The 11338-nt window shown below is 36.0% G+C and overlaps 3 protein-coding genes across 3 annotated transcripts; all 3 read right to left on the bottom strand.

Moving 5' to 3' along the window:
• Window positions 1-1105: 1105 nt before the first annotated feature.
• TET6 (tetraspanin6) lies at window positions 1106-3444 on the bottom strand. Its single transcript, XM_048111616.2, has 3 exons — window positions 2747-3444; window positions 1708-2021; window positions 1106-1305 (listed from the first exon to the last, which is right to left on the bottom strand). The coding sequence occupies exons 1-3, from the start codon at window positions 3236-3238 to the stop codon at window positions 1266-1268; spliced, it is 846 nt and encodes a 281-aa protein (XP_047967573.1). The 5' UTR covers window positions 3239-3444; the 3' UTR covers window positions 1106-1265.
• Window positions 3445-6339: 2895 nt separating this feature from the next.
• Window positions 6340-8978, bottom strand: LOC125216798 (uncharacterized). The gene is made up of 4 exons (XM_048118570.2): window positions 8804-8978; window positions 7705-7863; window positions 7286-7576; window positions 6340-7171 (listed from the first exon to the last, which is right to left on the bottom strand). The coding sequence occupies exons 2-4, from the start codon at window positions 7837-7839 to the stop codon at window positions 6551-6553; spliced, it is 1047 nt and encodes a 348-aa protein (XP_047974527.1). The 5' UTR covers window positions 7840-7863; window positions 8804-8978; the 3' UTR covers window positions 6340-6550.
• A 1068-nt stretch (window positions 8979-10046) lies between these two features.
• On the bottom strand, window positions 10047-11028 carry LOC148930050 (uncharacterized). Its single transcript, XM_089067641.1, has one exon. The coding sequence runs from the start codon at window positions 10947-10949 to the stop codon at window positions 10257-10259; it is 693 nt and encodes a 230-aa protein (XP_088923767.1). The 5' UTR covers window positions 10950-11028; the 3' UTR covers window positions 10047-10256.
• Window positions 11029-11338: the final 310 nt, after the last annotated feature.

Genomic DNA, 11338 nt, shown 5'->3' with positions numbered 1-11338 from the left:
AGTACACACATTGCTGGGACACTGGCTTTCTCTGTCACTTGAGTCATAAGATTTAAAATTTGTAAATTTGAAACCAGCTTGAATTTCACATGAGAATACAGTAGTTTGGAAGAAGGAATTACAGAACCTCCAACTATACTCCCCCCCTTGAGACACTGTGTGCACCCCAAGATCATCGTCCCCAGACCGGCAATGCACTTGCAAGACTGGAGATGAAGATGATAGGCTGTTATGTATTTTAACAATAACTTTAGGAGTGACGAAAGTGCAGCTCTTTGCAACCTCAATGCTTCCTATTATCAAAACAATTAATAGGGTAGCTCTTTGGAATTTGGTATTGTAATCCATGGCTCACGATGTATTTTGTATATGATGATCGATTAAGGTTATTGTAATTTTTTGCTTACATTGGGGTCTAATTTATAGTGGTGAAAGTAATGCATACTATCACCCATTTACACAGGAAATCACATGAACATAATTTTAACAACTTAATAAGGGTGCATTTAGTGAATACATTGAGCTATAATTGGAAATTTGTATAAATATAGAAGGGTGAGTAACAACAAAGTGACCATTTTAAGCACTATTGTCTATTAAATTCACAATGCATCTATAAGTAGCTAGGCAGTTAGTTGCATTGTTGGTCAAATTCAGCATGACATATATAACTTCACGGATTCAAATTACTAGTATTTAATTTACATATACATTAATTAACGGATGATTCAAGAAAAATAAGTATATTAGATTGGTGGTTGATGTCTACAATCATTCATGATCACACACACATTTAGCCTAACAATATGCATTAAAGAGTAATATGAGAGTAACCGTAAGACTTCAGATCTCATCTTACATATACTATTAGGCTTAGGATAAGTCTAATAGTCCTAAGCCTAATAGTACTTGATTAAGCATATTGATACATATCCCAAGCTTCTTGCAAGTTGCATATTTTCTTTTTTTTAGCAAAAACTTTTTCTCTTTAATTTATACCTTACGCTTTCTTTCATTCTCATACTTTTTTTTTTTACTTTTTTTTCTCTTAATTTAACCTTTAAACATAATTTCTTAAATTTCAGACGAATACTGGATCAGTGGATAAATAGATAGCCATCTCTAGAAATATAAATATATGTAATTAAAGTATATACAAACATTGTAGTCGAAAATTTGCATAGGTTGATGCATAAAGTATTAAAGTACTCAATCTGAAAACATGGATTTGATACATGAGAGTTGTAGCTACACTTCTTCTTTAGCTAATAAAGCTGGTGCCTTCTGTCATCCAACCATCTCCACCTATATGGAGCATTAAATAAATAAATAAACTCATTTTTGACATACAATATATTTGTAGTGACTAATTAAAGATAAGAAAAGCCCAGCATATTTATAGGAGTAGTTCTTTTCTTTTTATTTGGGTCCACAATTTTTTTCTAGAAAAGTTTGAATTAATACGGAGTAATGTTTTTCTTATTTAAACTAAGTCCTTGTAGTTTCAATTTTTATTAAATAAATTAAAAAAGATTGGGACACTATAATTGAAAAACAGATAGTATAATTTTAATAAGGAAACAAAAATGAGTATAATAGAAGAGAGAGAAAAAGAAAAAGTGATAAGAAATTTTTTTTATAAAAAATGAGACGAATTTTGATGGACGACCCAAAATTGAAAATTGAAACTAATTTTCGTGAAATTACCAGTGGAAGTCCCAGCGCGGGCGGACTTTGGACATGCGGTTGTGGCCGTAGGGGTAGTCGGTGTGGGCCCGCTTTGCGTTCTGGAAGGCACAGCAGCCGATGGAGTAGATTCCGATGAGCACGACCACCATCACGATGTTGAGCACCGAGAGCTTGTGCCAGCTCCGCCTCACGTCCTCCAGCACCCCGGCCTTGCACGACTCGCACTCGTAGCACAGCACTGCCACCGCGTTGTTCCACCGGTAGCAGTCCGGATCCTGCGCCGCCAGCGTCATCGCGTAATTGCACGACGTTGGCGGCTTGCAACACCCCGACTACACCACCACCACCAAATTCTTAATTAGATCAAACTATTTTTTTTATTTACTTAATTATATCAAATTAAGGCATGTTAAATTGGATAATTTGAACTTGATTTAATTTAACAATAGGCATATATGCTGTTGTTACAGAGAATTTTATCTTCTCTCTTTATTTTCTTACTAGCAAGTTGGGCAAAGTGATTGCAGCGGGAATCATCTATCCTACATCATTTGAATTCCAAATTTACCAACATTGTGAAATTAAAATATATTGAAATTAATTAAAACAATAAAGGTAAGTGTGGGTTGTGATAAAGTTATTCTAATCGCCATTAAACTAAAGGATTGTGCTTTTCCACGTACGTATATTCATGCCATTGATCAAGATCGAATATAATATTGGGAAATGAGCTACTTTAAATAAGCACTCAACAAAAAAAAGCAGCTACCAATACCATCTTCTCCTAGGTACATTCTTGAACACTTTTTTAATTCACAAATTAATTTTCACATATTTAATCGAGTTCTTAACAATTGCATTCAAACAAAGTTCGATTTTCATTAAAGACTAACCTACTATTAACACGCATATACTTATGAAGTGCTTTAATGAGTGAATTTATTAATCATCTAACCAAAACTTATCAAGATTTTTCTATAATCTACTCATCTTCCTATAATGTCTCAACAATACAAATCAATGGAATCCTAATTAATTAAAAAAAAGAAGTAAATACCTGAATTGGAGTAAGATCTTTGGTCAAATACTCAAAGGGCGTCCACAACACAATCTTGTCACAAGTCTTGGAGCCCAAAATACAACTCCTAATAGTCATCCAATAATGAGGGTCCAAAACCCTCTTCTTCAACCATGGAGAGTAGCTATCCAAATGATACTCCCTATACATCCTCCCGGGAATCGCAGTCCCCCCTCCCGGGCTAGTCACCACGAACCCGAAAATGGTGAGCCCCATGAGAGCGCCTATGAGCAAGAGCATGATGACAAGGTAAACCCACAACGCCCATGCAACGTGGAAACACGCGCCTATGAAGCCGGCTAGGGATATGATTAGGACAATGAAACCTATCACCAAAAGGGGTGTTTGGAGGAAGCTTTCGCAGGTGGTGCTACTCCTCGTCATCCACAGCCCGGCCCCTATTATTGGGATCGAGGCGAGGAGGGTGAACAGGTTCAGGAACCCTATAACTGAGTTGCTGAGCCTGTACATAGTTAGGGTTTTTTTTTTTTTTTGGTTCTAGTTAGTGTGATTTTGGAGAGTTGAGGTAGAGGATGGTGATTTGGTTCTAGCTGTTGTGGTGTTGGTTTTTGAACATGATCACTTTATCTTTTTGTATTGTGTGTGTGTGAATTGTTTGGTGGAAAAGAAATATGAGTCGCTAAAGTGAGTTGCTTTAGTTCCTTGGCATAAGGTATGAATTGGGAGAGTGCTTTTAATATAGTGATCAATATCCCTATGCTTCATATATTGACCAATTTGCACTTCTTAGGCACTAAGGAATCACTTTTTTTTTGGAAATCTTGAAGTTACTAAAGTGTGAAGTGAGTGAACTTTGGTTGTGTTAATTAGGTATTAAGAAAGAAATGAAACATTCGATTTGTGAGAGTAATATAATGTAAAATTATTGGGTTGTGCTTCAGTAGTAAATTTTAAATTTAAGCTAGCTTTCTTGTTCAATATGGTAGTGGTACTACAATGCTAATTGCGTGTAGTCATCCAATAAATAAGTATGCTCTACATGTTACCTTGGTACATGTCACTTGTTTAGTTAATTTATAAGAGTTGAATATAAAGGTGGCATGCATTAGACATCTCTAATTATTTACAACAAACTCAAACTCATTTTTGAGTTTACTCCAACCATTTACACCAAATTCAAAATTTACATTATTTTTAATTTTTATCCCACAAAAATTTTGCAGTAACACCATATTTGGTGTTATTTCATAAAAAACACCAAAATGGATATGAATTTGGTGTATGGTTGGAGAAGATTCCTACACCAAAACTCATTTTTAATGTATAGCTGGAGATGGTCTTACTAGTTACTCCCTCCGTCCACGAAAATTCGTCCCGGTTTGACCGGGTACGGGTTTTAAGAAATGTAATGGAAAGTGAGTTGAAAAAGTTAGTGAATTGTGGGTCCTACTTTTAAAGTATTAGTTTTATAATAAAATCTGAGTAGGAATGAGTTAGTGGAATATGAGGTCCACTACCAAAAATGGTAAAAGTGAAATGAGACAAATTTTGGGGGACGGACGGAAATGGAAAACTAGGACAAATTTTCGTGGATGGAGGGAGTAATATTTACCATAGAATTGAATATTTATATAAAATGATGTAGTCATGTAATTGAATATGTACGAGGGTATTGGGAAATGATGTGTCAAACATGATTAAATACAACTAAAGAAATTACACCTATACTCTATCTTAGTTTTTTAGTCTAAACCATAAATTTTGTAATATCTATAAGAAAATTTATAAATTTTGGATACTTACGTAATTATTTCACAGCAAAAAAAATGGTGCTCACATGTACATATATATTTTATATTTTTTAACTAAAACATTGTTGTTGTTGTTTTATGAATAGACAACATCTTTTATGATGTTCACATGTGATTAATCACACATCAGATATAATTTCACGACAAAAGTCGTCGTCGTCATGTATCATTGCAAACAAATTCAAAATTTATAAATTTTCCAATTAATATTTAGATATATGAGACAAAATTATAATTTGATCAAAATTTATGATTATTCCAAAATTTTATCCTTTGTTAATTAATAAGTATGATCAATACTACTATGAAACCAGTATATTCGTTACTTTTTTCATATATTTACGAATGCACAATTACGGTAAGCTTTCTTTCCATCTAGAAGCATTACAATTTAGTGTGTTGTTATCTAATTATCGCATCTCTAGCTACTTCTAAATACTTTTTCACATCAATTATAGTGTCAATTTGCAAAAGGAATTTTCTTCAAATCGATAAAGATGAAGTTAGATTAGAATAAAAGTATCAAGTTCTCAGTCTAGAGACCCAAGGCAAGTAAAGAACATGGGATAATTCTGTCATTTCACTCTCATTTGTGGAGCCCAATTTTGCTTCTTTACAAAGCATTTCCCCAACATGTATTAGGTCTGTCATTTTAAAAATTGTTTCTTCTACTATTAACTATCAATTCTTATCTTCTATCATGGTCATTATTTTGATTCTTGTACAATTTGAATGATTATCAACATTCATAAAGTTCTTCAGGCTTTATCTTCCTTTAGAGAGTGCCTTTGATTAGTGTATAATTTATTCATTAAATCAAATAGTGCACACCTAATTAACTAGCTTTTTGTTTCCTTAAACTTGGTTTTGTTTAAGTCATGATGGTCCACAAGTTAGCTATAAACTATTCGATTGCATTTCATTAACTTTGATCCAATTTGAAGTGTAAACATTATTTCCAAAATGACACATCAATTGATTCTCTAAGTGGAGGTTCCGAAAGAAAGATAAGCCAAAATGGAGGTATACAAAATTGGCACACCAGTATAAGATTGAACACAAATTTTATTTTATCCATGCGTTTACAACTATTATTTAGATTGAATATACTTGGTTCTGGCTCAAAATAATTATGAAGTGCATATGATTATGATTTTTAGAAATGTAATTATTTTGAGAAGCTTGGGCCTAAGCGTGGCCCATTAATACAATGGGCCCTTCCTCAAACAGCCCGTTAGTTTCGGCGCTCAGTTATTTCATAGTCAAACAGCCCGTTGACATTACCGTCGCCGGAGAAAATTGTTGTTGTTTTGAAAAAAGTGTTGTTTCTAGAAATTTTAGACGCATTATAGAAATATGTGTTTCGGCCTGTAGTCGTGCTTCTTTAAAATTGTGTTACTTTGTTATCTATCAAAGATATTTTGGATTATGGGTTTGAAAGAGGGTTGTGTTGCTTTCACGGCTGGGACTACACCAATTTCTCATTTGGGCATTTCTTTGTTTTTAATTACTTTGACTTATTTGGGTGGTTAACATTTAGTGATACAGTTAGACAGCAAACTGCGACCTATTCAAAGCAATTTGGTCTATGATTAGTACTACATGATTGGTGCATTTCTTGTTGATGATTAATTCAAGATTGATTCTATCACTAACCTTTTTCTTCACCTCGTAAAGAACTAATCAATCAAGGAAGTGGTCTTGCTATTTAACTATCTTATTATACTGGAGTGGTCTTGCTACATGATTGGTGCATTTTCAGAATTATTTTATGATTGAACAGGCAAAGAAGAGGTGCAATAATCTTTTAATCAACACACAATTTTACATAAAATACTTCCTCAGTTATGATATCTAATACAAATGACTCTTATTCTCACATTTATTTCACCAATTTTTTTTTATGGATGTCTTTGGTGGTAAATAAAAACAACAAGAATAGAAGCTCACAGTTGCAGATGACTAGACCCTGCAACACAACGGCGACAAACAAGAATAAAATACCACAAGATCAGCAGAAAACCTCAGGAGAGGATGAGGCAACAGGAACTTGCAGAGAATTCGAACTCCAATCAGCATTTTCCCGGCATTTGATCCCAGTAGCCGTCGCCTGGTTTGGCCCAATGATTGAAGTTTCAGCGAATTTCGATACACTTGCATCAGCAGCTGTCTTGAGCCGGTACCTCTCAGCCCTAGATCCAATCACCTGACCTAGAATAGATGCTGCTATGGTGAATGCCATGGCTGCCTTTGGCATCAGCACAGATTTCCTGAGCATGCCTATGAATGGCACAGCAGCATGGACAGCAACGAACCACGATGGTGAAAATTTTTCAGTGTGTTCCCTCCATATTCCTAGAGGTATATTAACCGCCATTCCCAGAAGGCCGATAGCAAGCACCTTTGCAGGCAGGGGCTGTGGCCTAAGGTTTTTGGCAAAAGCGGTTTTTGCTAAAGCGCTCCTGGCAGCCACAATTGCAGGAGGGCACCTATACTTCATGCCGGGAGGGGGCTGAAGGGCCTTTGCTACAAGTGGAAGCACACCACTCACGGCCCGATAGGACTTTGCAATCGGGCAGTTCCCTTTTTGCAACCAATCGTCGCTCATTGCTTCATGGTCTGATTTCCCTCCCTGTATTCAAACACAAACATCTTTAAACATTGCTTCATCAAGATTATTATTATTATTATTAATATTGTTATCAGTCAACTATGCATAGCCAGTAGCTTAAGGAGATAATTTTACCTTAGAAGACTCCTTTTTTGAAGGTTTTGGTTTCTTGTTGTCTTTCCCCCACTTTTCAAAGAAAGCATCAAAACCAAAAGGCCCCCCTGCACCAAAACCAGAGAGGCTGATGGTGGCAGCTTTAGCTGCCAAGGGGTTAAACTGAGCTGGTGACTGTTCGGGCTGAGACTTCTGGGTCGAAACAAATGACCTTCCGGAAAGCGGAACAACACCATTTTGCCCATGGAAGAGCCTGAATGCCATGTCAAAATTTGGACCATCCTCAAATATGGGACCCTTCCCATCCCGTGCCTAATACGAGCAAGAAATAGGAGACAAGGGAATCTATTAGCTTTGAGCATTAAATAATTGAGAGCAAGATGATGCTTAGATCATGATATGGGCGAACATGGAAACTGTAAGAGATGTATACGACTTACAGGAATAGGGAAAGCCATTGATGATGTAAACGAGAAGTTAGTTGGTTCATTGATGTTCCTCAGAAATGGACACTTGAAAATGTCCATGTCAGAATTTGAAGATTCCCTGTTTGAGTTTCCAAAGAAAAAATCCATCCTAGAAATGTAATATCCTGCAACCTGAAACAAGCATAACAAAATGAACATTGAAATAAGATATTAATTGCTACAGAAACTGTCGAAAGCATAGCAGATAGCATTAAAAAAAACAACTTATGGCTCCAAAGTAAAGATTTCTATTGCAATCTATTTAAACACCTATCCTCGGAGCATCTTTGGAGAATAAAAATTCCGATCGAAAACAGTTCTCCATTCGATATCAATCAATAATCAAGTAGGTATCTAGAATGAATCCAAAACTCAGAGAAAACTGAACACCTCATTACTCAACCAAAATGATTACAGATGAATAAGTCACCCAAAACAAATATTTCCAGGATAACACACGAAATTCAGGCAGAATACGAGTAGCTTTCAATGCAGTTCATAAATCCTCTACTGCACCTAGAGCTTGTAAACCCAAATAACATAAATAACTGCTTCAAAACTTGAAATTTCAGCAAAATATGAGCCCATTGATAAATAGGCCATTTTTTCCTCATCAATTGCAAGTCGTTAAGCCTAACACCCTTCAATTGAACTGGAGACTCTTAAACATACTTCAGTTAAATCAGACCTTATTATGTATAATCTCAGCTCAACCCAAAAGCTCAACCTAGCCAATTTTGCTTATCTTCTAATTGTCAACAAACCTAGCCAATCTACCAAAACAGAAACAAAGTACTGATAAAATCACCCCAAAAAAACTTAGAATTGTGGCAAACAAACATAAATAAAAGGTCAAATAAGAGAAAACCCATAAAGATAAGATAGAACTCGCATGCTCCTTGACTAGAAAAGTACGCATTATACCCATTCAAGAGTTTAAGAAAATCATCTATCAGAGATTCGAGTCTAAACTACCGCCAAAACAACGAAACTGCCAGCATCGATTCAGAACTCGATAACATCAAAGTGTAATTGCAAAGGAAGGCATAAAAGCGAAATACGAGATCACTACCTTCGGAATGCCAACGAGATAAGGGATTGAACGCTACACAATCAGAATCCTCGAGCAAAAATGGATCTTGAGAGAGAGAAAAGAGGGGGATTGAGAAATTCAGAGTAGGTGAGGACGGAAGAGAGGAGAAATTGCGAAGTCGTACAAAAGTTGGAATTTTTGCCAGAATGAGAGTTAAACGACGTCGTGGGGGCTTAACTACTCCACACGCCAATTGAGAGGGCGCGTGGGGGCCGAATGCCTATATTTTTATTTTTTCCGAAAATATTTCATATTGATATAAATGCATAAATCAATTTGATTGAATTGGAAATTATTAAGTCAATATTGGGTGGCTAATTCATTAATGTTTTTGGTCGCCCACTACCTTAGGTGGGGACGGGGTGTTGTCAAATATGGTGTGTAACATAGACAATAGTCGATTTGATATATTTTGTGTGAAATTTATAAGTATTGATCTAATGCTTAATTCTAATAAGTAATAACAGATGTGACCAAAAGCTGCGAAATTTAAATTCTTAAAACTCATGAATTTATCATGTAGTACATCTACCAAAATAAAAAGATGTGATTAGATCCTAATTTTTCAAAATAAGAAATGTTTTTGTTTGAATCATTTTCTATTATATATTATTGTGTATTGTCTCAATTCTATTTAGTTAGTTCTAAGAAAATACATAATTGATAATTTAGCTATAACTTTATAGATTAAAATAAATAAGCGTTATTCGTTATTTAATCTGATGTAGAGATGGAAAAAATTAAATCATAAAAATGCTATTGAAGTAGACAACAATCAAGATACTAGTACGTAATAACACAGTACTTACTAAAATACTTCTCCGCGCTAATAAAATTAAAACCCATTTGAGTAAAATCAAGTTAAAACCCATGTGGTTTTAAATTTTAAGAGTAATTGGGATAAAAATTATAGTAATACTATGTTTTTTTTAAAATCAAATCCTTTTACAAAGCATATTAACATAATAATTACAATATGAATTGGAGATACACAGTCTTAATCATTTATGGGACATATCACATATATATGTGACTGATGATAAATATGGAGTACTAGAGTATATTTTTGTTTAAATTGGATATAGTATAAACAAAATGGTGTTTGAACTATTTGAATTGACCAAATTCTTTTTATAAACAAATTAGCGGAACAAAGTAGTAGGAGTAGTACAAAGCTGCAATTGTGTAATTGGTCAAATCGACTAGTTGGCGCGCAGAAACAAATCAGATATGAAGATTTTAAATTAATGATAAAATGAGAAATCTTGACTAAATATAGGGGCCTTAATTGGTATCACGCTAAATGAAGTGCCAAACAAATAAAACTATACAAAACAAGCCCTCCAAATTAGAATTTGTATGCACTAAAAAAATAAAAAATAATTGAAACATTCTGGAGTTCACACACAATATGTCAAAAAAAACTCTGTATTCAATTTGAATCCGCAGCCACCAAACGATGAGTTCCGTTATCCTGGTGGCGCGACCAACCGCCGACGCCGCATCCCAACGACCTCGCCAACACGGTGGTGAAGTGCGATCTCCCCCTAAAACTCGACTTAAACATCTCCCACTGCCCCTTCCTCTCCGCCTGCTTCTCCTGCCTCTGCTTGATCGCGCTGAGCTCCATCTCCGGCTTGAACTTCACCGGCCCGAACATGAACATCCTCCTCCGCGACTTCGCCGACATCGACGTCAGCGAGCTTATGTTCACCCTCTGCACGTGGTACTCCACGTCGGGGCTCTTCGGCCGCGTGATCAGCTCGCCGGAGAATCGAGCCGTCGCGGAGAGGCGGCGCTGGTTGGAGGGCTTGTTGCGGAGGGATTTGGATTTGACGGTGGCGAAGTAGTCGCGCTTCTGGTACTCGTTGAGCTCGTCTTCGTCGGCTTCTTCTTCGTGGATGATCTTGCCGCAGAAAACGATGTCGTTGTGGTAGGAATGAGGTGGCGCAGGCGTGGGGTCGGAGGAGGAGAATTCGAAGAGGGGGTTGGGGCTGGGAGAGGGGGTGAAGGGATTGTTTAGTGGGATGGGGAGATGGCTGAAAGAGAGCCTGTGGGGCTCTTCTTCTTCTTCTTCTTCTTTTTCTTGTTTAAGAGAGAGAGAGGCGTAGTTTTCTTCTTCCATGGAGATATCTGTGTATGTGAGAAGCTTGCAAAGCTGGAATGATTGTCTACAATTGTGTGAATGGTTTTGAGTGTTGTGGTAACATTGCATTTTGCATGAATATATATTGAGTTTTTGGGGGTAGGGTGGGGGTGGGGGTGGTCAGTTTCTTTGTAGCTACGATTTCAAAATGCTTGTGTGGAATTGGTCCTCCTAAACTTAAATATCTCTAATTACTTAATTACTACAACTAGTAGTAAAAGTCTATATGTTGTTGACTTGTGATACACAATTAGTGTCAATATTACTGCTTGTCTGCTTACATGTATTTCCTTCTTTTCTTAAAACTGTGCTATGCCTATGAATTTTAATAAAAGTTAGATAAATATAAGGGCTTAATCATTTTAATA

Source organism: Salvia hispanica, chromosome 3, assembly GCF_029641045.1.
Source record: "Salvia hispanica isolate PSC_SH4W2 chromosome 3, Shi_PSC_v1, whole genome shotgun sequence".
Taxonomy (NCBI): domain Eukaryota; kingdom Viridiplantae; phylum Streptophyta; class Magnoliopsida; order Lamiales; family Lamiaceae; genus Salvia; species Salvia hispanica.
Note: the sequence above shows the minus strand (reverse complement) of the source record. Positions and strands in the feature narration are given on the sequence as shown.

Bases quoted from the DNA above. Each gene is read 5' to 3' on its own strand.
- TET6 (XM_048111616.2), bottom strand. From the start codon at position 3,238: ATGTACAGGCTCAGCAACTCAGTTATAGGGTTCCTGAACCTGTTCACC. The intron at 2,022-2,746 runs GTATTTACTTCT...GTGGTGGTGTAG, and splicing joins AAGATCTTACTCCAATTCAG to TCGGGGTGTTGCAAGCCGCC. The intron at 1,306-1,707 runs GTAATTTCACGA...TGCTCCATATAG, and splicing joins CCGCGCTGGGACTTCCACTG to GTGGAGATGGTTGGATGACA.
- LOC125216798 (XM_048118570.2), bottom strand. From the start codon at position 7,839: ATGGATTTTTTCTTTGGAAACTCAAACAGGGAATCTTCAAATTCTGAC. The intron at 7,577-7,704 runs GTAAGTCGTATA...TGCTCGTATTAG, and splicing joins CAATGGCTTTCCCTATTCCT to GCACGGGATGGGAAGGGTCC. The intron at 7,172-7,285 runs GTAAAATTATCT...GTTTGAATACAG, and splicing joins CAAAAAAGGAGTCTTCTAAG to GGAGGGAAATCAGACCATGA.
- LOC148930050 (XM_089067641.1), bottom strand. From the start codon at position 10,949: ATGGAAGAAGAAAACTACGCCTCTCTCTCTCTTAAACAAGAAAAAGAA.